At 45.5% G+C, this 26217-nt stretch overlaps 1 protein-coding gene across 1 annotated transcript in view; it reads left to right on the forward strand.

Moving 5' to 3' along the window:
* Positions 1 to 26217, forward strand: part of ATRN (attractin) — a 149994-nt gene that overhangs the window by 10418 nt on the left and 113359 nt on the right. Inside the window, exons 2-3 of the mRNA XM_080592234.1 lie at positions 20699 to 20782; positions 24491 to 24604. Of these exons, the coding sequence (XP_080448360.1) occupies positions 20699 to 20782; positions 24491 to 24604 (198 nt within the window). The remainder of the gene's footprint in view (positions 1 to 20698; positions 20783 to 24490; positions 24605 to 26217) is intronic.

Genomic DNA, 26217 nt, shown 5'->3' on the forward strand with positions numbered 1-26217 from the left:
GTGTTGAAGATGACATCCTTTTTCTCACTCGCAGCCTCCCGAAACCGAACTTTCAGCACCTTAAGGCGCTTAGGACTGAGACATCACGGTGAGAAACGAGTGCAGGCACGAAGGTAGAGCGGCTTACTCTCTGCAGCTGCATACTTGGCCTCCTCAAGCAGAGAACAGCGAGCTGTGTTTGGCCGCACGGTTCAGCACAGCTGGGGAGATCTTGCTGGAGGTGTGCTGCCGGTGCCAGCCCGTGGTCCCGGTGTGCTGGAGAGCAAGCAGAGTCCTCCTGCAGCAAGTCCCTGCGGCAGGCCTGGGGGGGCTCCCAGGGGAAGTTCAGGGAGGTTTTCCCTTTTTTTTGTAGGTTGATGCAACTTCGTGCATCTCGTTGCATCATTCTGGGCTGGAAAACATTGGCTGTGTCATGGGACTCAGGGCGTGCGTGACCGCTGTGATCTAAATAGTTGTCTTCTAGGAAGGAGCGGTGTTTCTGTGATCCTTCGAAAAAGGATTTGAGAGCTGCTCCTTGCACGATGTGTAGGGAGAAGGGAAGGGTGCTCGGCCCTGTTGCTTTGCAGACCCACTGCAGCGTGGGAGTGTTGGTAGGGGGGTGAGCATTCCCCTCCTCTGCACAGACCCTAAATCTTTAGCGTTTCCTGGAAAATAGGTCACTGTTTTCCTCATTTCTGTTTGCCCAGAGCTGTGGGTGCCCCATCCTTGGAAGTGCTCGAGGCCAGGTTTGATGGGGCTGGGGCTTTGAGCACCTGGGCTGGTGGGAGTTCTCCTTGCTTATGGCAGGGGGTTGGGATTAGATGATCTTTAAGGTCCCTTCCAACCCAAACCATTCTGTGATTCTCTTATTGTGTGTAGAGACCAGCAGAAGTCAGCTTTCAGAAAGGAATTGTTTTTTTCTTTTTTGTGGATGGAAGAAGAAATTCTGTAGGAGACGGCTGCGTACATGTCCATCGATTTCTGTTAACCCTGTGATGTTCCTACACTTCTTGTTGCTCTAAAGTTGTGATGGAGTCATGGGCATCAGAAATCTGCCTGGACGTTTCAGAGCTGGGCTTCTCCGCGTCCTCTTTGGGCATCAAAGCTGTCTCGTTGGATCTGAGGGCTGCCGAGGACAGGCTGGTTGCATCTCTCTGCCCCACAGGACTACAAAGCTTGAATTGCTAATTCCTGTAGTGCCTCGTAGCGCTAATGGTTCCATGAGTGTCTTGGCCAAAAGCAACAAATTCTCACGGAAGAATTAAGAGTTGCTGGATGAAGGCCGCTTTCATAGTGGTGTATTTCCTCCAGCATTGACAGAATGTTTTCCATGGTATCATTGTCACATCTGAAGAGAAACGCAGCTCGTTTTGAGGCCAGCAAATATTGTGGAGAATTTTTATGTTCTCCTGATTTACACGTCTAAAGATGCTGTACCCAGTAAACACACTGAGCGCTGGAACCCCTTTGGGAGTCTGGGCCCTTGGTGGGCTAAGGCTTTACAGCAGGTCAGGATTGTGGCTCGGCATGAGCTGCTTTTACTTAAATGTCCAGTTAAATAATAATAAAAAAGATAGGTATGATTTTAATGGGGTAAAAATATCTATATCTGTCTATCAGTATGTATCTCTCTGTCTCCATCCAGTGACCTTCTGGCACTTAGACACAGGATTTCCTTTCTGCTAATGACTTCGAGTAGAAATTGCTCTGCGGGGAAGAAAAGCTTTTTATAAGCTTTTACTCTTGGTCAGACGTTTTTATTATTAGCTCTTGAATACGTAGAAAAAGTCTTTAAAAACAAAATCTGGAAAATCTCAGGCTTAATTAGTTTTGCCCTGCTGTGACCTCTATGTACACTGAGAATAGGAGTGGTAATTTTCTACAGTTTTTTTTCCTTTTAGCAGTTATATTTGTGTGTCTTCTGCCTAAAACAGTTCCAGTGTAGTAAAGCTGTACTGTTACCCAGGTGTGGGTTTAAAATAAGAGTTGTGCAGGTCACTGGATATTCCTTAGCGTATAATATCCTGCTTAAGTAACGGATCTAGGGAGGAAATAAAACGGGTTCAGCCGTGGGAGATAGTTTGTCCAAAGGAGTTTTGATATAGATAATGATGTCTATTAATGATCATCTCGTCCTAAAATGCTGCTGTGGGCTGCCTTTTGAGGAATGCCACCCTCGGACTGTTTGGGAGATGACCACACTGCCACCAGTGCCACTGGGCACCGGGTGTTTTGGTGCCTGAGGCTGGCTGACGTCAATGTGCTGATGCAGCCCGATTTCAGGTCATCTTCAGAAATATTTCTGTGGGAGCTCGGCGGGTGCAGAAGGAGCCGAAGCGAGCGCGGGGTGCTTCCCAGCCGTCTTGGCTTCCCAGCGCTATCGACAGCAAATTGCAGCAGGTCTGAAAATGGGGAAAGAAAATCTCCATTCCTTTACAGTCAGGGTCTGTACCTCAGTTCCTTCCCTGTTTTTTTCTTTTTTCAAAGAAGCCTCCCATGAGGAGGGTGCAGCACGTTTTCCCTTTCCGAGTGAATTACTGTGGGCTGGAATTACAGGATTGATTTATGAACTGGTTAACTGCTTTGATGGCTAATTGATTCAGTACAGCAAGTACTTTGCAGCCCTTGCAGGCTGAGGCCGGGGTGCTGACAGGCTTCTGAAGCAAATCAGTGTCGTAGCTGTCAATCTGCAGCCGGTAATTGGGAGCTGTTTCCCACACCACTCTGTTGGGGAATGCGGAGTCCTGCCCCAAACGGGTTGTTAAACTGCAAAGCTCATCATCGGCGTTGGAGATGAGAACCTAGTACGTACGTACCCAGATCGTCTTACTTATTTGTGCCGAGGGAGTGCGTAGGAGTCCTAGTCATAACATTTGGATTGTGTTTCCCCTAAAATAGTCCCCGTTGTAAGTTGTCCTGATTATTTGTAGCCATGGGCTTCACGTTCACTGGTTCAAATCGAATTTTCTGGCTTTTTCATTGCTGCCCTTCTGTCTTAATGGCTCGGTGAGGTTTTGGGAAGTGCTGCTGTATTCTCTCTGTCCTTAATTCACTTTTAAAACCTTTTGTTTGTCTAAGTAGCATCAAATTTTTCTCACGGGTGAGGATTCCCATAATCTTTTAAGAGCAGTTTTAAACAACAGTTGGCGTGAAGAGCTGGTCGTAGAAAGTATCATTAGCTGAGTCTTCGGACTGTGGAATATAGGGATGTGGAGTGTCTGCTTTTAAAAATAAAGGGGTGGGAAGGGTGATCTCTCTCTGCCTACAGATGTGACAATCTGACCTTGAGAGCAAGGGGGTTGTTAGAGCTTGTGCTAACGAAAGGAATGACTGGGGACGGACAGAAAGCCCCAGGTAGGGTTGCTGTACGTACATCGTGCTGTTTTAAAACAAAATAGTGTCTTGGCCAGAGGGCTGTGGTGTGTGTGGGGGGTGGTTTTTAAGCATCCTTCGGGACGAAGGCATCTGCAGCAGATAAATGCTGCCCGGACTTGGGAAACCTGTTTGAGTCGGCGTCACCCGGAGCAGTCCTGAAGCAGAAGCTGGAGCATGCTACGTGGCGTGCGGGGAGCTTTTCCCCTTCGGTGTGGGAGCCAGGAACACGGAGTGAGCTGACAGCCGAGCCTGCCTCCCGTCGTGTCACTTGTGCTGACATCGGGGGAACCAGGCTCCCTCCCAGGTGACAGGTATCACGGGCAGCATTTGGGAGGGGGAATTTGTTTGAAGTCGGAGCTGGAACCCGATTCGGTATTTTCTCTGCTGACCTGGGCGCTGATAGCATCAGCTGGTGGTGTCACGGGGAATCCTGCGTACGGATATCCCCGCGTCACCCTGGAAGAGCAGGATGAGCAAAGTGACAGAGTCCAGATGAAGGCGCGCTGCAGCGCGGGGTTACTCGTGCTGATTTACAGTGACTGGTCTTTGAAGGGTTATTTGTCAGCGTGAAGCTTGTCAAAAGACCAAATGAAATAAAAAAGGCGGCGAGGTGAAAGAGGGAAAATGACAATATTGTTTAAAGCACTGGTAAAAGCATCTCCAGGGTAGCCTCCTCTAACCAGGCGATGGGTTTCTAACCCCTTGTTACCCAAGAGGAGCGTTCAGCTCTTATTTCCAGGGGGTCTGGCTGAGGTTTAATTTCTAGGGAGCCTGGCTGAGGCTTCCAATGAAGTTGTTCATGGCTATTGATCAGCAAATGCTCTCGCCCGCAGTTATTTCTCCCCAGCACAAGGAAAAGATAGCGTTACAGCGCGTCAGCAGTGCGAGCCACAAAGTGTCCTTTCAGTTACCCCAGAAGCACTTTGCCAAGCGTGCAATGCTCGTCTTGCGATCTGGAAAAATGGAATAAACGATGCTTTTTGACATGAAGCAATCCCCATGTTTAATGCGGAGAGCTGGATGATTCGCTGTGGCACCAGGCGCTCTGATCCTGCGCATCGCTCGACGAACAGCCCGTGGAAACCTGCCTCGAGTAGGGTGCATTGCAAACTGAATACAGCAACTGCAGGACCTTTTGTCGTGCCATCTTCCCCCTTAAAACCTATTACATGGTATTAGAAGCCAAGATTGCGGTGGCTTTTTTATTTACGTGTTGCTTTTCAGCTCACAGTTTTTGCAGTGTAGATGGGGAGCGGATATTTTGTTTTCTAATCGTTACTGTGCCATCGTTTTCCCAAATGGAAAGGAATTTCCATATTACGATTTGACGGCGTGAAAAGGTTATATAAAGTCCTCTAGCACTCTTAATACAGAGCAGCAACCTCAAATGGAAATAATTAAAGCAAAATAATGCGGTTATGCTGTCACTCAGCACTGGTTGGCATGGAGAGCTGCCAGCGGAGCAGGCTGGGTGCTCTCACCAGGCTTTGCTCTGCGTCAGGGTTTGAAGTTAAGTGTTCCAACCCAAAAATCCCGCTTGGAGGGAAACCTGACCTTTCGAGGGGCTGAAGTGCTGGTCTGGATGTGAAATTATTTGCAGGAAGTCCAGCTTTTTCCTTGCTTGCAACGTATTAATGTTTGTGGGCTTTGTTTTTTTGAAGTTGAAGGATTTCTTTGGAGCTTTCTGCTGGAAAGTGCATCACTGCGGTCACTGTTTATATGATCAAGAAGTGCTTAAAGGATTGAAATGTTCATTTCAACTGGTTTAGCTTTTAATGGCTTGGAACATTCAAATAAAATCTCACACAGGAGGTGACGCTGTTGGTGAGGGACAGTGAAGCCAGTGCAGCATAGATTAAATAGCTTAAATAGGTTAAATAGTAAATTAACTACTAAATAGATTAAATAGTAAAAATTTGGGTGAAATTTCTGTAGGGCACAGAAGTGCTAAGTCTCTAAAGTACTCTTTTTTTTTTTCTTAAATTTATTTCCATAAATTACTTCCATTTTTTCTTGCAACCTTCCTCTTCGGGTCAAAAAATGATCATTTTAAACATAATTCTGAAAATCTTAGTGCGAAACCATTGCGTGGCTACTACCGTAACCTTTAGGTATTGCTTCACTGTCCTGAGACTCTTATTTATAAAATCTCATCCTGACAGTGCCTCCGTGTTTGGTCAGAGTGGAAACACGACTAAACACGACTAAATTAAGCAAGCTCCTAAACCCTGCACAGCAAATTAGCGGCAGGACGAGGCTTTAGAGTTTCGGGGCTCGCTTGGCAGAGCGGTGTCTGCTTGTTGACAAGTCACAGCGCTGCTCATGTAGAAATAATTCCTCCTCCAGAGCAGCCAGGGTGGAGAGCCATGGGAAAACGTCTGCTTTCCAGTTCGCCACGGAGTGATCGGAGGCGAGAGGCAGCTCTGAACCCGAACCCGTAATAAATCGATCCGCTGTGACTTTTTACGACCCGCTCGCCGTGTGTGAATTGCTTATTGGTTCTCGTGACAGCCAATATTAACAGGATGAAGTCCTCCACCTTATCGAGGCGGTAAAGCTGCCGTGCAAATAGTCTCTAAATTCATTAGGGTTCCGGAGCAATCTGCGCTGTGTTTAACTTGCAAATTTGGGACGAAAGTGTCCTGTTTGCTCCTGTTGTGAAAGGTTTTGTCCCGCGTCGGGTGTGCGAGTTTGATGATTGGCTTTGGCTGAAGAGCCCAGTCTGCTTTCAAGGATTTTGGGTGTTTGCTGTTCATGAAACACTTGGATCGTGGGTTAAAATCGTTGGTCATGCGCGACAGAAAACGGAGGTTCAAGTTAAGCTTTTAAATGAATGGCCCAGCTCTTAAAATGTTGGGCATTCATTATTTATCAGTCTTTTTTCTGTCTTTTCACTTTTCACTTTGTCCCTTCTGGACAGTTGTTTAGGAGGGAGGGGGAAAAAAAATCATTGTGTTTTGTTATGTAGGTGATGGTAAATGTTTAAATGCTGCCGATCCTTACTGCTTTTGGGGTGTTATTGCCCATTAACCTCAGTCTGAAGGTGGCAAAGCCAGGGCATGCTGGCCCTAGGGCAGCTGCTGCCTTCTCACCTGTAATATTTAACTAATGGTGAGCGGTTAACGGGCTTTAATTTGCCAGCTAAAACTTAAATGGACTAGTTTCCCGGGGAATGCCACCTCCTAGGTGGAGAACTGTCGGATGCTTTCAAACTCTGCTCGTTCAACTTGAGATGAGAAACAACCCCCCTGAGCAAAGAGCTATGCAGCTGGAGAATCTGAGCGTTTCCACTTTCTCTAAAATAGGGACTGTAATTAGCGGAACAATTTGACTCCGAGCCAGTCTGAACAGCCTGGCTTAATCTAAATAAAAACCCAAATGCTTGGAGCAAGTTTTGTCTCCCTTTCCCCAAATCAGGCTCTAATAAATAAATTAAATAACGAGATGCAAAATTCTCAAAATAGCACTGCGGAGCTCTTGGGAGCGAGAACGCATCTGTTTGTGCGGGCGGGCGGAAGGGGAAAACAAGTTGGGTCCCCGTCCTCGTCCCGTCGGGGCTTTGTGGGTCCTGGGGCAGCGTGCAGGGACAGCTTGAGCTGTCCCCAAGTTTGTCCTGAGCGGTGCCACTCGGGAGCTGGGCACCACTTTCCTCTCTGCCTGCCTGTGGATCACGTTTGCTCTTTGTCCTCCAGGAAGAGATCGCAGCTCTGTGTTCGAGTACAAAAGGGCTCTAACGTGACCTGTGCTGTGGGAACCCCACCCAGGAGAGCTCCCGGTAACCCCGATGCTCGGAAATCGGACGTGCAGGTGTTAAGGTTTCAGAGAAAACACTGGACGGTCCTTTTTTATTGTTGTTCGTCACTTTGAGAGCGCTGCAAGTGAGTCTTGTGCAGGTCATAGTTAAAAGGAGTTTGTAGAGGCCAATGTGAAACTTCTCCATTTCATCAGGAGAGGCTGCAGGTATCAGGTCTGGGAGCTGGGCTCTGATCCTCATGGGTCCCTTCCAACTCGGGATATTCTGCCTTTAAATTAAAACAGCCACCAGCCACCTGAATCTTTATTTATACTTTGCAGAGATGATTTTGGTGTAAGATCGAAATGGTTCCTGAAAACTTTTCCTTCCAGTGACTGGTATCTTTCTATTAGGTGTCAGAGAGGAATTTATTACTGCGACTGCTTCACTTCTTAGCCCTCGTTCTATAAATTATCTCTGGCAGATTAATTTAAAGTGCAGCAAATGAGAGGAAGTTACTGACCTTATGATGCATCGATACAGCTGTTGTTAGGTCTGGAAGCCATTCACCTTTAATTTCCCTCCTCTTAATAACTTGAAATTTGGTATTAACACCATTTATTGCGTTAACTAGCATAAATGACTACTACTTTCACCGAGATTGTGCTCGGTGCTGCGGCCGTGACCATTAATCTGCCCGACAGCAGGGCAGAGCAGCTTTGAGCCACGAAGAAAAGCCCAATCTGGGGGAAAACTGCTTCGTCGGCGCCCAGGTTGGCCATTGCTGGACCTGACCCACGCGTGGAATGCCGGAGTCAGCTGCTTGGGAATAACATCAGCACCTCCCCAGTCCTCCCAGGGAGGCAGCGGACGGACAATGAGGCAGTGTTGGAGCCAAGCACTCGACGTAAAGTGGGTTACACGTTCCTGCTCCGGAGGACTCCGCAGAAGTGCTGCTCTTAATCCTTCCGACAGGGCAAATCGGAAGTTTTGCGTCTTGTTTTCAGCATTTTAAAGGCAGGAGTGAGCTTTTTTCTTGCAGGGGCTTAAGGGTGCTTAGAGTAGGTGGTCGGTGTTACTCTTTCAAATCGTGTTTTAGGGCATCTTGGTTGTGCAGAGAGGGAACTAAATGGAACCGCAAGAAGCTAACTAGGAAACTGGGATAAAGCAAAATCGTTCCTTTTCTCATTTTCTCAACAAAAAAAAAATGAATGGAAGATCTTGTGCAGAATTCCTAGTTAGTGTCAAGGTGCCTTTCCTGTAGATGTTACTGGAACGAGGAAAGAACTTGATGACTAAATCCTAAATAACAAAGTAGGATTTCTTTTTTTCTTCCTGGAAAAGCTTAGTTGAGATGTGGCCTGTATATCAACTCTCAGTTTGGTAGTGGAGAGAGAGAGCGGTTATTTCAAAACTTTACGTAAGCAACGTTCAGCCCCTGTCTTTGTTTTTGTTGCCACAAATCTGTTGGGAGCAGATGGAATTTCATTTTTTCCCACTGCCGTCCAAGAATAACTCCTTTTGAAGTCATTTCAGAGGCGTTGGGAGAGGTGCATATGGCAGAGCGGAGATGGAAACAATGATTTTTGCAGCCCTGGGGGCGGCCGGTCCGTTGCTGGACGGCTGCGGGCTCTGCAGATGCTCCTGAAGGACACCCCCAATTGCCTCGCTTTGTGGGTTAACCCCAGCGTTCACTACATAACCCGCCTGTTGGGTCAGCTTTACCTTTTTATTTATTTGCTTATTTTAAGGAGAAAAAAAATAAATCTGTGGAGGTTATCAAGAGATCTGCGTGCTAAGATGCTGGCTTACTACAAGAAAAGAAAGAAAACCAACTTCCGTGCGCGCCCGCCTCTGCTGCTGTGAAATCAGAGGGCTGGCGGCTGTGACCTCCCCTGCTCCGCCGAGCTGTTTCATAGACAAACACTTGAGAGGTGTTTGTCGCGTAAAGAAACGCTAGCAGATCTTGGATATGAAGATATTTTAGCCAGTCTGTTGCTAAGGCTGCATTGGCACAGACCATAACTTCTGCATTATGTGCAAATAAGTGCCTCGTTTTCAAATCTTCAAGCTTCGCTCCAAATAGAAAACAGTTTCTTAGTCTTTAATTGGTTAAAGATCGTGTAAAACCTCTTTTTTTTTTTTTTTTAAAGGGGGTTTGTCTTATTTCTGTATAGTTTTTCTTGCTATTTGCTATATTCCAGTTAAGGAAGCAAAGCTGGGTGTTTTAATAGCCTGGAATCTAACTTGGTGCACTAGGAAAGATCTCCTAATGGTAATAATTTAGTGTGCTGATGCATTTAACAGAATCACAGAGTCATTAGGGTTGGAAGAGACCTTCAAGACCATCCGGTCCAACCACCCCCCTACCACCGCTGTCACCCACCGAACCACGTCCCCAGGCACCACGTCCAACCTCTCCTTGAACACCCCCAGGGACGATGACACCACCACCTCCCTGTCACCCCGTCCCTACACCTGACCGTTCTTTCTAAGAAGAAATACCTCCGAATTTCCCACCTGAACCTCCCCTGGCACAACTTGAGGCCATTCCCTCTCGTCCTAGCTGTAGGAACTTGCAGTGACTGAGAAGAACTGACTTAGAAGGGCTGCCACTGTTAAGTCGTTGGCACTCTCTGGGCACAGGGAAGATGAGGAACGAACGAGCTCTGGTGTTTGAAAGTCCCTTTACATCTTCACCGGCAGGAGCTGAGATCTGTTGGGTTAGTGGGTGTTCCGTTGATTTTTCTTGGGCTCTTTAATAAAACGTTGTGCTGGGTTGAGCACCGTGGGCTTGCTTCATTCCCGCAAGGAGCTGGTGGAAAAATTGAGGCTCGCTGGTGGAGGGAGCGGCGTAGTGGCTCGACCGCTCTGTGCCAGCAGCACAAATGTTGATTTAAGGGATTGAGTTTATTCTATCAAATCTACGCCAAATGTGGCCTTTTCTCTCCTCTCACTAAGCCAGGATGCTGGCTCTGGTTGGGTATAAAGTAAAAGAGGGGAATTCCCATCTCATGGGCGTGAACAGCATCGTGTCCCAAAGTGCGTTTCCTTACGACAGCAGTTAGATGGGGGATTCACAGTGTGTTCATGGAGTTGATCAGACTTAATTTTTTTTCAGAGGAATTTCACCAGTTTTTAATAAAAACGTCACCGGTTTTTCTAACAGAAAAGAAATGTTTGCACGTGTGGATTTTGTCACTCGAGGGATGCACGGTTGTGCTGAGCAGACCTTAAACATCAGCGTTTCTGCTGAAAGTGCAGCTTGCTGTTAACCCACGGGTGTGCGAGGGTTGCATATTGGTAATAAATTACTTCTTGAGCAGCTTTACGGTTCAATATGCTTTTTTTTTGCTTTGTTTGCCATCCTGATGCCAGATGTTCCACGTTGGCTTGTAACCTGTCCGGGGTGCCTCTGCCTGGGGATGCAGCATGTGGATGAGTGCAGCACGGTGCTGCCACCAAAGCACAAGAGGAGCAAGAACACGATGCTTTATAGTGCTCGGAGTTTGGTTTTTAGTGTGTAAAGGTACTGCTGCCTAAACTCCAGTCATCTGTTTTATTTTTTATTATTTTCTGAGTTTCGGTCTACCTAACAATGGGGAACTTACCGGGAAGCTAAGTGCATGCATCTGCCTTGACAAGGTACTTGAAGCGTTCAATATTTGGTTGTTTTTTTCCCTACTTTGTATGGAATTGCTTTCATTAAAACTGAGTCACAGGGGGAAAATACCGCTCAGTTTTCTGCTAGGGGTTACAGTCATCCTTCTTGCTGTCGTCAGGAATTCAGCAGAACAGACCACGGGTTGGGAGAGCAGCTGGCTTGAAGTGGAAAATGGGAGGGGAGGGGGGAAGGACTGGTGCACGAGATGTGCAAGGAGGCTGATTACAGTTCTCTACCACGTGTGGATGGACAAGCCAAGTCCATGCAAATCCGGAAATTAGAAGGGAGGGCTTTTGTTCCCTTCTTTCTTTCTCCTGGATATTGCCAGTCATGAGATATCCAGGCTATATCTAAGATTATCTGTAAGATATGCATGTTAAGGAGGTGGCTGCTCACCTCCTGGTTACTTCTGCAGCTGCCAAAAAAAAAGCGTTCGATGGAGAGGAAAGAAGTGGGCTCTGCAGTCGAGCCAGCGGTGAGCTGCTTTCAGCCCCCTTTCAGCCCCACGAGCTGCCCATTGCAGCCCCCAGCCCACGGACTCCTTGTCATCTTTTGGGTGAACGTGCTGGGGGAGCCATCAGGAGAGAGCTTACGTGGCTGCACAGGGCGTGTTTGGGAGCAGAATTCAGTGAAACGAGTACAAAAGGGAATATTTTAATGGGACTTGAGAAAATTGTACGGAACAAAAAGGTCGGGTTATTATGGTACTCCGTGCATTTCTCCATCTGCTCCGCTTAATTCCTTCTCCGTCCCTTTCTTAAAGCCAAGTAATACTTAAACACCTCTTATGCTTTAAGGTAATACATGTGAGGAGAAGGACATTTTGGGGGCAGACAGCATATCCTCATGAAACGGACGCATACGCTTCATTTCTAGGGGGCTGCACTTGTGTCTCTCTCAAGTTTCACTTTAATGCTGCGTGCTTTTGTGGGCTCCGATGGATGTAGCCTTATTCCTCCTAGTGGCATCCCAGAGAACATTTTGCCTTAATAGCGTTTTTTTAAAGGTATAATTAGATTAAAATTTTGTCTGACAATCTGTTTCACTGATAAACTTGGATGAACGTGCCGCATTTGGTTTTGGATGCGTAAGTTGCCAAATGCTGCAGTGGAACGTCGCCGGCGTCCAGGAGCAGAAGAAAAAGCTGCAACTTGCTGCACGTTGCTGGGTGCAGGAGCTCCTGTGAATAGTCGCTAAAAACTGTTGCAGCAGCAAATCGATGGAAACAAACCCAGGCAGCCCAAAACACGTGTTCCGCTGGATTCCTCTTCCAATATCGATCTCGTGCTCTTTGCATAACCTCCTCTGTGCTGTTTCAGCCAGGAAACTGCTTTAAAATTTGTTAGGGATTGTCGCTCTGTAAGTTCACAGAACCCTATGTGGGTCTTGGGACATCTGTATTTTATTCCTTTAATGAACCACACCTGCAGATATGCATCAAAATCCTTTTTTTCAGACAGAACCGAATGGATGTGAACCGTCACCCCAAGCTGCTTTCTATTGATTTTGCTTTTTTCTTTTTTTTTTTTCGCGAGAACATTTCCCGGCAGGTAATGCTGCTCCTTAGTAGCTTCGAAATTTTTGAAATGTCAGGCAGGAAGTAAAAGGAATGATTTCTACCCCTATTAGGAAAGTGGCTCAGGTTGTGATATTTATTTATAGGCTGTCTCAGTATTTTCTGTTTCCCTTTTTTTTTGCTGCAAAACTCACTGATCTTGGGCTGGAGCTTTTCTGTGAACGCTGCGCCTGGTTTCTGCGCTCAGCACCTGCCCTAGAAAGCAGCATCACTGGAGGGGGGCCAGGATTTTGGGCATGCTTCACCTGGCTCCAGGTGTCGTGGTTTAGGAGGACCTTGGCTTGATTTTCCTTGGACTTGGGATTTTGACCTGCCAGCCGCAGAAGGATGCGGGTCCTCTGCTCCACCGGGGTGGCCTTAAACTGGGTTTATTTCATTTTGCAGCTGACTGGAGGGTGAAGTCAGCAGCTCAGCCCCGTTTCGTTTGCACGTGCCGCCAGTGAACGCTTTTTCCTGGGTTTTAAGTATAGGACTGGTGACTTGAAAACATATTGAAGCCAAGAGCTCTTCAGCTATGGGAGAAGATTGATGTGTCTATCACTTCTGAGCGTGTGTGGTTGAAAAATGATAATTACGATGGCTTATTTACAACGTACACAGGTGTGATATACTGCAATCGAGATGCTTATACGTGTACTTAAGATACGTTTTTGATTAATTGAACGTTTCTAATTTTGGGAAAGTGCTGAAAAATCATCCAACAAACCTTGGGTGCTATTTGCAACCAAGTGTGAATGATAATTAACTTAGGGAGGACAGAATAATGAGCGAAAAGATGTTAACTGCTAGGAAAATGAGTTCAGATCAGCAGAACCAGAAGAGCAAACCATATCCTGAAACAGTCTAAAATAGCTCATCTGTAAAATATTTTGTGTTCTGAAGCCTTTGAGCTAGCAAGTTCTTGAAAAATTTGTATGTGTTAAATTGGTTTTAAATTCTGTGTAGACCAAATGTGTGTATAGGCTCATTTCTCTTAACGTTGCACTGATGGTATTTTACCCTAACACAAGTTAGGTATCTTGTAGGTATGAACTTATTGATAAATGCAGAAAATATTGAAAAGGAGAAATTGAAACGCAGAAAATATTGTGTAGGACTAGCTCTGTCTCTTAAATTCTAGTTAGAAACTAAAAAATAGTGCAGCACTACGGGATGATGAATTTCGATAAAGCATTTTGCCCTTGCCCCACTGTAGAAAAGTAGACAAAAACTTGATGATTGGAGCTAAAATTTGGTAAATGCAAACTGGGACTTGAAAACAGATTTAAAAAAAATAGTTTTGATTTTTTCCATGCTTCTGGGTATATTCAGAACCATGATTTTTTCCTACCTGTGCTTTACTTAAGCATAGATATGTTGTTGTATGTCTTCTATATTATGCCGGATCATTTAATGCAGTGAATTTTTTTGATCATCCAGTGGTAGACGTCAACGGGACCTGCCTGGCTCTGGAGCTCTTCCATCGTTAGCTTTTGATGTTCTCTGTGCTAATTGCAATAACGTGCTTTCCCCTTCCTTTGGGCTTGCAGGGCGTGCGGTTTTTGGCGATGCTAAGGCCATTAGTGTGGGGTGAGGTGCAGGACCACCGCCGGGGGACGAGCTTCGAGTTGGTCTGGGCATCGTGAACGCCTGCAGCTGAATTCTCTTCCTTCCAAAGAACGAGGCCAAGATCCAATAAATGGATTTGTGAACAGATGGGGAAAGCGTAGTGCGACTGGTAGATCAGCCTCACAGGCAGCTGCTGTAGGGCGCGCCGTCTGCAAGGCGGCTGCCTCAGGTCAAGGTGGGCTTCAGGGGGAGGAATCCGAGGGGCCTTCTGTCTTGGAATTGTTTCTGGCTGGAATACAGGCACTGGGAAGAGTGTTTTGGAAACAGTCACGGACAGCCGAGATGGGAATCGCGGACTCAGGACGGTTCTGACTGAGGCGTGGAGGCAGAGCTCGGCGTCTTGGGAGAGGGACAGCAGAGCAAAGCCACGGAAATGTGCACCTCCAGAGTGCTCCTTGTTTAAAGAAGAGGGTCCCAGAGTAATAGTAATATCATCGTTTGGTGTTCCCCTTCACAGTGAGTTTGAATGAGAGGAAGAATTTGCAGTAGGCGAGGTGCCCGAGGCTCCGGCCTACCTGCGGCCTGGGCGCTTGGGTCGGTGCCACTTGGCAAGGGGCTGGAAATCCCGATACAAGGAGAGGAATAAAAGGGAGGAAATGGAGGTAGGAATCTAAACTGGGGATGATTTCCATATGAATGTAATTGCGGGACCAGTTCAGAGGCAGGAACATCAGGTGGAGCTACAGCACGTTCCTAGTGCTGCAAATACAAGTGTGATGACGAGGCAGAGTCTCTAGCCGGTGGCTGTCAGATGGAAGAAATGTTGATGTCCTTTGGGATCAGACATGATTTTCCAGTGTGTGCAGGATTGGCAATGGGGAGGGAAATCACCTTTTCCTTCATTGTTTCTGTTACCTTGAATGTTGAAGTTGGGTAGTTTGGTGTTTTGTCGTCCGGTTTCTTCACGGATGTAATTCCCTTATTGTAACTTGAGTGTGTGTAGGGTAAGGATGAAAGCAACTTCTTCCAGAAAGAGGAGCTGAAGTGCAAAGCACCGGCCAGCCCCAAAAGAGCCGACTTTGGTGGCATTCAGTGACAGCAGAAGAGCAGGAGCTGGGACAGCATCAGGAACAGGACCCTACTGCCGATACTGTTCGTAGCCTTAGGAGAAGAGACAGTGTTGGAAAGTATTTGGTTTCCAGCTCGGTGACTTGGCGATTTTTAAGGCTGTCGGAGCATCTGTGCCTTCTGCTCTCTCTGAGGCTCTCAGCATTGGCTCGGCCTTGTTGGAAGCACAGCAGTTTGTTAGATCGAGGTGGATATTCCAGGAACAAAGGGATTAAGCGCGTTTGGGAGCATCGCTGCTTGTGGGGATACATTTTTACCTGCTGTAATTTCTCTGACCATCCTCTCAGGCCTTGCTGGGCTTTGCAGGCTCTGCCCTTATCTCTGATCGGCAGCCAGGAAATCACTTTTCATATATTTACATATCTCCCAGAGAAGGGCGAAGCTAAGCTCTCCTTTGAAGAAACCCACATCAAATTAGCAGTGTCACTCACTGATTTTTTTTGAAGCAAGGCAGTTCTTTAGCATCAATTTAGCTGTACCGGGGAAAGAGGGATGAAAACAGAAGCTATTGAGTGTTGAGTGATTGTCAGACTTCTCTGACCTCTGTGCCATGGTGAGATTGGCAGAGAAGCCTGGAGCACCCTTGAAATACCCAATTCTGGGAGGAAAACCCCGATGAAGGCAGTGCTGAGGATGGTCTTGCAAGCGCTGGAACAGCGATGTGTTGCTATGAGGTTGGTTAAAAATGCTTTTTGCTTGCAAAGCCGCCAGATTTTCTAGGCATTTTATGGTTGTGTGCTTCTCTGCGGCGCACGGTGTGGCAATAAATGACGTTGGTGTGGCAATTCTGAGCTCTTGGTTTCCAAAAACTGAGTGTTCAGATTGGCTGGGGTCGTAGCAAGCTGGGGGGGGGGACAATCCCTGTGGAGGGTTTATAAATCCTTGTCAAATTTGATTTTGTAGTAGTGTTCCGCATAAGAGCTGGCATGTAGGAACTACTTCGTTTGAGCTGTACCTGCGCCGTGGCACCTCGCTGGCAGAGAGGGGATGTTATGCTAGAAATTCATGAAATAGATAAAGAAAATCTGTGTATCTGTTTCTCTCATTATGCATGTGGCTAATAGCTATGCCATGCCTATAAATTAGGACATTTGTTTATAGCAAACCGTAGAAGGATATAGCCCTTGAAATCTCTGCTTTTTATTTATTTACTTTTTATTTTGAGAAATGAACAAAGCTAAGTGTTAATCAACTTAGGAGAGAATGCCATTGCTCTGGTAATGGGCCGTAACAGCCCTTTCTTTATTGGATGCAAGTTCGGATTTACCCGAAACAATGGCTTTTAATTGGGGCTTTCTTGAGGCAGCAGCACTTGGGAAAGAAAAGAGAGGAGGAAAGAAAGAAAAGAGAGGAGGAAAACTCGTTTGCATTGGTCTCTAGTTTTAGCAACTTCAAAATCAGGGCGAGCCATTGTGGGCTTGGGTGTTTTCTGTTTTTTTTTAACAGCAAGGCTGTGCCAAAACTCTAGTGAGCATCCTAAAGTGTCGGCTGCGGCCATGCAAGCAGCACCGCAGTCCCACTGAAAGCAACACAAACCGTTCTGAGATCCATTGCTGACCCCACCGAGGTGAAGGATTAAGGTTAAGGATTAATGTGCCCTACAAGCCCAAGCAGCCCCCTCGCCTTCTCTGGCGAGCGGTGAAGGAAAGGCGAGTTGCATTTCCTCTTCTGTACTACTCTGAATATATTCAATATATTCAATATACTCACTGCCAGCGCACCTTTGACGTTGTGATGTTTCTGAAGTGCCTCAAGGTGATTCACTCCTAAGGTCTGAGCTGTTTTGTGTCTGTGGCTCGTTGTACTTGGCTGTTAGCTTTGCTTTATTAGATGGTAATTAGATAACAGCTTGGAGTCTGCCTGCTTGTGCGGTTCGTGTTCTCAGAAGGAGCTTTGTCAGTGGATGCTAATTTGTATTTAAGAAACGCACGCTTCTCGTGTTACTCACATCGTTAAAAGCACAGGGGTTTATCGGTATGCCTTGGTGAAGATCAGTGAAAAATTTACGCGGGTTATAAGTCGCGCTCTTGGTGCCTGGTAGTGTTTGGGGCAAGCCTTGAGCCGTGTCTGTGTGCGCACGAGCAGAAATAAGACGGGTTCAAGCCTGAGTTTTGTGACCGGAAACTTGCAGTAGCTTTTGCATCCTGGTGGTTTTCAAGTCAATATTGTAGCCTTGTAGGTGCTGAGGTGTTATCTGCGCTGTGCGCATGGCTTTCACCTTCCTGTGCATCACCCAGCGCCCCGAGGACCTTCCTTTTTTGTGTGCAGAGGGGGCAGCAGCATGGACGTAACCCCTGAGTAGCACAGGCATGTGCTGGGAGAGCCCATCGTGGGCATGGAATTAGCGAGATAAAATGGGAGCTGACACCTTTCCAAACTTCACGGCGTTGGTTACGCATTTGGGTGATAAAATTAGAAATCCGCGCAGTAAAGTTAAAGAGTTGAGCGCCGGGAGAACACCGGTGGAAAACGGCACAGTGTCCTTGGGACTTCACATTCCTAGAGTTTGGTAGGGTAAAAAAACTCCGTTCCCTGGTAGTACATTACCTGGGGTTAGGATTTTTTGTTGTTGTACATCCCAAGAGCTCTGGGCATAGCCCCCTGTAAGTCATGGAAGTGTCCTGCCTTCAAGTTCTTTGTTCCCAGGGCATTTTTCTTCCTTGAATTCCTCACGTACTCCCTTCCTGAGCCTCTTCTTGTAGACAAACCCAAAACGTTGTCTGGGAAATGCCCTAGGTATCAGTGCCCACGGGTACTGAGCACGAAGCTTTCAGAAGCTTGAACTTTTTTTTGTTAATATCCTTTATTTGTCTGACGGCAGCAGTTTTTAAAGCTTAGTAAGGAGGCAGAGTAACTTTCAGGTAAGCAATCATTAACAGCGTATCAGGGAAAATAAATGGGGTGCCCAGGGAGGTGGTGGAGTCGCCGTCCCTGGGGGTGTTCAAGGAGAGGTTGGACGTGGTGCTTGGGGACGTGGTTCGGTGGGTGACAGCGGTGGTAGGGGGGTGGTTGGCCCAGATGATCTCAGAGGGCTTTTCCAGCCTTTATGATTCTGTTTCTATGATTCTATGAAATATGACTGGTTATTTATTTTTTTTTTAAATTAAGCTTTGTGGTTTGGTTTTGCTTTGTTGAAATATGACCATAAGTTATGTCGGTGTGGAAAACGCTCAGGTTTTTCCCGAGATCTGACATGGCCGGGATTTAAGGGATTTTTTCTTTCTTTTTTTTTTTTTTTTTGCATTGCTCTTGATAGTGTTTCTGCAGTGCAGGATTTAGTAATTGTTTCCAGAGAAAATTGTTCAAAGAGTTTTCTGAGCAGAGGCTTTTTGAGAGCTCGGCAGATTGCATAAGATTGTTGTTAGCTTGCAAGACTTGCTCAGGTTTCCAAAGTCTCTTTACTCTTGGTGGCATGCAAAGTGCTGTCAGCGTTGAAGCACTGATATAATTTGATTCCTAGCTTTTCCAGGGATGTTATTTCCAGAAAGATGATTTTTTTGTTGTTGTCGTTAGACAAAAGGACCAGTTATTAGTTTCTACACTTTGGAATTTGCATCTATTTTTGCAAATTCTATGTCAGTAGATGAGTCGCTTGAATTTTTAAAGATGCCAGACCTTTAAAAATGTGTGTGCATGTGTGTAAATTTGTGTGTGTGTGCACATCACCATGAAAGGTGCTCCTGAAAACTGTTTTTTTTTTTTCCTTAACTTGCCTAAATGTAAATCTCCTGCAGAATCTCAGTAACCGTCCTTAAAAAATCTTAAACTAAATTTCTGAGGTTGAAAAATGTTGTAAGAAATTAATGCGGAGGAAGAGGAAGCTGGTTCTGAAAAACCTATGTTGGTTGTTGTGCGCTTTGTTGTTCTTTTATTTATTTAATTTGGATCGGAAATGAACCTTGCGTAAACTTTAAAATGCTCTACAGAAAAGAATCTGGAAAACCATTTTCACTCAGTCAAGATATTTGAAAAAGATTAGATATTAATGGATCTCCAGAAAAAGACCCAGTAGAAGGTTTCAAGATACTGTGCTGGGGAACTCCTGGTATCGGTTGCTTCCTTTTCTCTTTTTGCTGAATTTGATTTTGCAGAATGCTTTTGTTGTACTGCAACAGTTTTAAGTAGGACAATTGCAATTTTTCGGGAGGCTTTGAATTAGCTCCAGCCACGTGTGTGGGTGATGGAGTTTCTAACCTCCCTGGGCAGGAATCCTCCCTCAGCTCTGCCACAGCGTGGTGCCCGGGTGTCTTCAGCTGCTGCTTCCGTTTCACTTCATCCTTCCCTAGTAAATTTTGTTTTCAATCCTTTTTTTTTTTTGCTACACTTCAGCTTTTTGTTGAAACTGATCTTGAATTTCTGACGTGAGATGGGAGCGTGCATCTGAATGCTCTGGCTCCTGGGTTTGTCTTCAGCCCGTGTGTGCTCCTGCCAGGCTCGGCGCGGAGGCAGACGATGCAGAATCTCAGTGCCTGGTTTTTGGGAACCCAGGTGATGTACCAGATCTGCCGCCACAGGCTCCTGCCAAATGCCTCCCTCAGCCCGTGACTGTCGTCTCGGTTGTCCCTGGTCTCTGGGGAAAACCTACCCGGTTAAAATCCACGGGAGAGAGAGGTCACGGCTGCAGCCAGCAGACTGCTGCCTCCAGCTTGCCTTGCTCTATGTGTTTGTGTGGCTGTCATGCTCTGAGCAGGAGTAAAAGCAAGAATATCAGTGTCCTTCGTGCTGCAACAAAGGGTTAAGCCCAGTTCCTATATATGTTTTACCTTCTGCTGGTGAGCTTTTCATCCAGATGCCCTTCTTCTGTGGGTTTGGGGCTGCTTTTTTGGATGTGGCTGCAAGCAGTACAGATGAATGCAGTTGCCTAGGACTTGCGCTGTGACATTTTGCAGATGTAAATAAAAGTTACTTACTCCACTGGCTCGGTTCCCTTCGGTCTTTCAGCGGCATCTTGAACATTTAATGGTGTTAAGTGCTGGTGTTCACTGAGTGTACTGGGATGAATGAGCCCGACTCTACTTTCCGCTTTCACATCCCCGGGCTTTTGCTACTGCCAAGCTGTCACCTCTGGTTTATAGGGGCAGGGGCTGTTGGTGGTGTGATTTTGGCACCGTTGTGGCCACGGGCACCTCTCAGTTCTCTACGTTTGAGCACCTAACATGGGCCATAAGTCTCCCCTGGGGCAAACCAGTACAGGGGAGCCAGAAAAAGGGTCTGTGTTACCCAGGGCGTGTGGAGCCAGTGCTGCTGCTGCAAGGAGCGGCTCCGCTTCTGTGATGTCCCCTTCTGGACTTTGCTGTGTGTGGACGGGGCGAAGCAGGTGGGCAGCTCTTCCAGGAGGGAAATGCTGTGTTATGAAATTACCTGTTACGAAATTCCTTTTGCTGGCTGTGTGCTGTATTAGTCTGTGTGTTAGGCCTTGTGAGAGGTCTCTTTAATGGGGTGTTAATCTGAAATACCATCAGTCTGATAGAAAAACCATCACCCTTTACTCGTTCTGCAAGGACAGGCATCAGGAAGCGTGTACAGACACTTGCACAGGAGAATCTTGACAGCTTCATGTGGCGTTGTTGGTTTGTTTTTAATGGCTATTGAGTAAGTGAAAATCTAATCGTGGCTCTCCCTAAATTGAGGATATCCTTTATTTGTGTTAAAACATTGGAGCCTAATGCTTGCGTTTATCATTTTTTGTTTACAGACTCACCGGACCTTCAGGGTATGTAACGGATGGGCCTGGGAACTACAAATACAAAACAAAATGCACCTGGCTCATTGAAGGAAGGTGAGTGTAGTAAACATCTTGGCTTTTGGTGAGGTTTATGTGCACCGAGGTTTTTTTTTGTTAGTTATTTGTTTGAAAGAAGTTTTATTTCGTTGACTGTGTGCAACTTACCTTATGAATTTGCGGCTTGCTGTATAAAATATGCTTCTCGTTGAAACTGCATGGAAAATCAGAATACATGTATCTGTGTAAATAAAGAATGAAAAGATTGAACCCTTAATGTAGCGGGACAATTCAAATGCTTGGGATTCGGTCTATGTTAACTTTTGGCAGTATGAAAAAAACAAAACCAAAGCAAACTGTTGAAACTCGTGTTCGTGAAGAGTCAGTTTCTGTAATGCTGCATTTGAGATGCTTTCTTCCTCTCCAGGCTGTGAGAACGTCAGGAGAACCATTGATCCGTTTTACAGAGGTCTTCTGAAACGGGAGGAGTCTTTCAGACCTCTTCCTTCATCTCCCTGCTGTTCCTGTATTTGATTGTATATTGCTTACAGTGACCTCTGGCAGAGGTTTTAGGAGTAGCCGGTTCAGTGTGCCTCCTCTGACTGCCGTCCGGTGGATGGCGCAGCGGTTCCGAGCACCTGACTTGTTGAAAGATATTTTTCACGGTGCTAGGCAGATGCAAGGACTCTAAAAATCCATCTGTATAAGTCTTTAAAACTGGCTTTGGTCGGTTCTGATGCTCGATGCGAACAGCTGCGTGGTAAGTCACGTTCCGTACTGTTCCCTGAATCTTTAAGTAGAGAGGTTTGTGGATGGGAACAAGTTACGTGACAGCACGAATGATTTCATTCGCATTGCACGCCTTTTAGGCTGAGCCTCTCTCAGCCTCCTGGAGGTTTAGAACTTATTAAAATACCAGGGTATATTTTTCTTTAGCCTTCTCCTGGTTTAGGAGGCCTGGTGGGTGGGGGTGGAATGGTATTCGCTTTGTCTACTTCAGACATTTATTTTGGATGAGTAACTGAAATACCTAAGCTCCCAAGATATTCAAAGGTAAAGGCTAAGCTGTTCCAGAGAGCCGTCCGCAGCGCTGGAACTGGAGGCCTACCACTAGCTATTACCTGGATGAGGAGCCCAGGATTTTGATGTGGTGAAGATCAAAGTTAGGTGCTGCAAGTGGCAACACCTTAAGTTTTGCAGGTAGTAAAAAATGCAACTGCAGCCAGTTCAGAATTACGGCTTAAAAATGTTTTGAAAGGATGTTGTTACAGACAAAACAGCCCCAGCAATTCCTGTATAATCAGCTTAACCCTCGTAGCTTTTTTTTTTCCTCGTTAGAGGATAATTTGCCTTATGTTTTTATCAGAAGGGAAATGCTGCTCACGGTCCCTGATAATGTCACCGTGACGGCTCCTTCAGCCTTTGTTTGCTAGTTCGGAGAGGCTTCTTAGAGATTTGTCACTTTGCGAGGCTTGAAGTGAGATCTTAGGTGCTGTAAAGAGGTGTGCAGAATTGTTCCTCCTCCTTTCGTAGCCAGGCATTCAAGCAGATGTCCTTTTCCTGCTTCTGATTGTTTGTACCCTGCTGTCAGAGTACGGTGCTAAACAGAAAGGAGGTGATCACGCTGTTTAAGCCAGCTGAAATATGCACCCTCATGAAAATAGTCGAAGCCCTCTGCCAAACGTGAAATTCCCAGAGAGATTGGGGCTTGGAAAACAGCTCCTGCGAAGCTGTTAAATTCTGCTAAGTGCCTTCAGCTCACTGCTAGCACACTGGTACGTAGAGGGCTTTTGAGGTTAGCACGTGAAGGTACAACCGAAGTGTGCAACTGAAGATAAATTCAGTTGTAAAACGCCACGTACTCCTTACTGTAAATATTTCCTTTTCATACCTTACCTGACTCTCGGCTGGTGCGTGTGCTGTGTCCTCGTGCCAGTGCTGTCCTTTATTCCCCAGAAGCACGAGACAAGGCAGATGAGATCCAGCCAGCCCAAGGATCCTGTCTGAGGCAGAGCCTGTAGCCCCGTGCCTTGCAGTTCTACAAACGAGCGCTGTCTGTTAATGAGTAGATAGCTGTGGCATGGATGTTCTTTCTTTTTGCTCTTGGTCTAAAGCTTTTATTGATTAAGGATTCCTTTCTGCTCTGCAGCTGTCAGACCGTTAAAATAGAAGCAAACCCCCTACGATTTCATAGCCTGCTCTGTTTTAAAATAATGAAGTACTCTTTGTACCTTTTCTTTAAGCAAGACATTATCCTTGATTTACACCTGCCGCTCTTTTTCCAAAGGCCTGGAGAAGATCAGCGTGCCTACCAGAAATTATTCTTTGGCAGAATAACTCCCTAAAGAATTCCCCTTCTGTGAGAAGGAAGGACTCTATGGCAGGCTGACATTTTATTAATTTATTTGATTAGGACGAACGACGATTTCATCTGAACCCAAGGGCAGTTCTGTTGAAGAAATCCTAATCACCTGCATCAATCCTTTCAACAGCCACCACCGTGGGTAGGAGAAAGAAGCACAGCTATAGATTCGCTTCCTTTTTATCTCAGGGTCCAAGCACAAAGCTGGTGGTGTTTTCACTCTCCTTGAGCTGAGCGCTAAATTAGATATCTGCTGCGGATCTAGAGGGATTATCTTTAGATGGATCTTTGTGTATGAGCCATGAAACTAGTGGTATCTGTAGTTCATTACGTGGTTATGGCTTTTGGGGCATCTTCTGGGTGTGGAATAAAAGAAATGCTGACCAGTTTTGGTACCTGAACTGCTGCTTCCATCTCCCCATCAAGTGAGCAAGACATCTTTCCTGCTGATACGTCTCGGAAGATCAGGCTTTGTGATGGCCTTCTCTTGACAGCAGAGCAGACGCTTCTTGTCTGGAGGTGTTACCATCGGAGTGCTCTGGGCCATTCAACAGGTCGCATTTTGGGACTTCCAGCTTGTTCGTTCTCAGCTGGTCCCGATGTTGTTTGTGATGGTTCTCCAGAAGAGAACCGAGGAACCTGTCAAGCATTTGTAAAGGGTGAGGGGCAGTGGCTGGTGCATGTCAGCAGCCCAAGTAATTATACAAGACCTCCCTTTTGGCAAAAGCTAAAGCCCCAGGGCCTCCTGTCCTGTAGAAGACAAGCCTCCTTGCATTTTGTTGGCCGAGACTGAGAACGTCTTTAGTCAGCATCCACTGTAACATATTTCTGATCTCCAGTTTGGATGGGCTTCTTTTAAGAGGGCCATCATGCCTTACTGCAGAACTAATAGGGTGATAAAGTAGTAGAAGAAGGATTTCTGCCAGCTTCCAGGCAAGTAAATAGTCTGAGGCCATCATAATCATGTCAATCTGCAGAAAATCCCTTGAACAAGCAAAAGAGGGCTTGTTAATTCCCTGATGGTGGCTGTGATTCTTTACATGTGTTGTGCAGTTAGATTTTCCTTGCTTCCCCATGCAATGCCCTATCATTAGGGGAGTCAGTACTGGTAAAGAACAGCGGGCTGGTTGTGCATGCTCTTCAATTTCTGCTGTTGGTGGTGGGGGAATATTTAAGGACACAGTTGTTTTTCTGATCATAAAGAATCTGTTCCTTCATACCAGGGGAGCACGCACACCAAAAATGAAAGCCACAGCATGTTTGATGCATCTGTATTTACACTAAGCAACTCAGTTTTAGTCTTGTTTAGAGGGGAGCTTCACACCAAAGGGGTTTGGAGGGATTTTGCCGTGTGCGTTGAGTGGCTAATTAAAATTTGTTAATTTATTATCATTTTTTTGCAGGCCAAACACAATCCTCAGGCTTCGATTCAATCACTTTGCCACAGAGTGCAGTTGGGACCACTTGTATGTGTATGATGGAGACTCAATTTATGCTCCTTTACTGGCAGCTTTTAGGTAAGTTCATTTGGTAAGAAGCTAACTGTACGCAACGATATTTCTTTAACGTGGAGCCTGAATTGAATGTGGCTTTTAGCAGTATAAACATGTTCCAGTAACCTAAATATATAATACTGCCAATACAGCACATACAGTGTCCTTTTGTGCAGTCAGCAGCAGCATAAACAATTACGGAGTTGTTTTTGCTTTTACATGCTACAGTGTCGTAACGTGATCTGTTCACTGTATTACTTTTTTCATTCCCAAATCATTTTAGACACATTTATTGTCGTCTTGTTGAACTTGAGCTAATTTGGTATACAGGCTCTTCCTGAAGTAGAAAACTGACTCATTTATCAAGCTTGACTATGATATAGATTTGTCTTGTAGTATGTGGGAGCTAAGTAATCAACGTCGCAGCCATATAGTTCTTAAAGAATTGTGTGTAGCCTTACGTACCCTGCATTCAAAACTTTTAAACCCTTTGGAGCATGTTCAGGAACAACAGTGATGGGTCAGATAACCTTGTAAAAACATGCAAAAATATCCGTTCTTCTGATGGATGACTGGTATTTGGCTCATCTGTCTGTGGTGAGAGACTAATTTGTCGATTCTGGTTAACAGTCGACATTTCACGAAGAGATCTAAATATAACTTGTGCGTTTATGTGCTTCAGTCTTTCAGTGACAGGCACCACCTTATGTTTTCTATTCTTCTAGCTGAAATTAGAAAAATAATCCCAAGCTGTGAGTGGAAAAACTAATGGTTCCCTTTGGACTCTTTTTGTTCCAAGTGGCTCATCGACTATCTCCAGAATTAACCTTCTGCTGTGTTTCTTTTCTTTTTGAAATGAATTTCCAAAAATGCTACATGTTTATTTTCAAGTCCTCTTAATCTCTGTGAGAGAAGATCAGCACAGGAGCAAAATTGGAACAAAAAATATAAATAGTCTTTTTGTTTGTTTGTTTTTATGTTTGTTTTTCTGGTCTTAAACTGAACATACAGATTTGATATGGTTTTGTAGTGAAAGAATGCTTCCTATAAACATCCAAACTCTAATGTCAAAATGAATTGTTAGGATAGTCTCACCCCATTTGAAGGAGAAGAAACCTTCTCTTTTCTCAAAAACCTGGAAGTACTTTCCTGGTATCACGGGCTGAATTGATATGCATAAAGGGGAAAGATGTCATCTCGACTCATAGTCATTTTGCTCTAATCGAGGTAATTTTTAATACTCCATTGAAAAGGTGAAGTGATCATGATTTGTGCCTGCAGTTTCTTGTGTATTTTCCAAAAATTAAGAGGCTTTTAAAATCGAGGTTATAAATAGTTCACAGCGTTAACAACGATGGTTCAGACTTTAAAATCATCTGTAAATCACTAGGAAGTTGGTGCCTGAGGACAAGCAAGCGTGAGCTTAATACAATAACATTTTTGAGGTAGGAAAAAAAATCAATTATTTTTTTAATTGCTTCTTTAGATGGCATTTGAGTTTCATCTTCATTAGCACTGCGCTGTGTTGTTCAGTAAACCAAGTTCAGGAAATAGCAGATGCTTCTAATTTTGATGAAGTGCGAAAAAGGCATCTGTTGAAAAATACCTTTATTTGATACAAAAATAAATGCCCTAGA

The sequence above is a fragment of the Anser brachyrhynchus genome (assembly GCF_964034855.1).
Source record: "Anser brachyrhynchus genome assembly, chromosome: 4".
Taxonomy (NCBI): Eukaryota; Metazoa; Chordata; class Aves; order Anseriformes; family Anatidae; genus Anser; species Anser brachyrhynchus.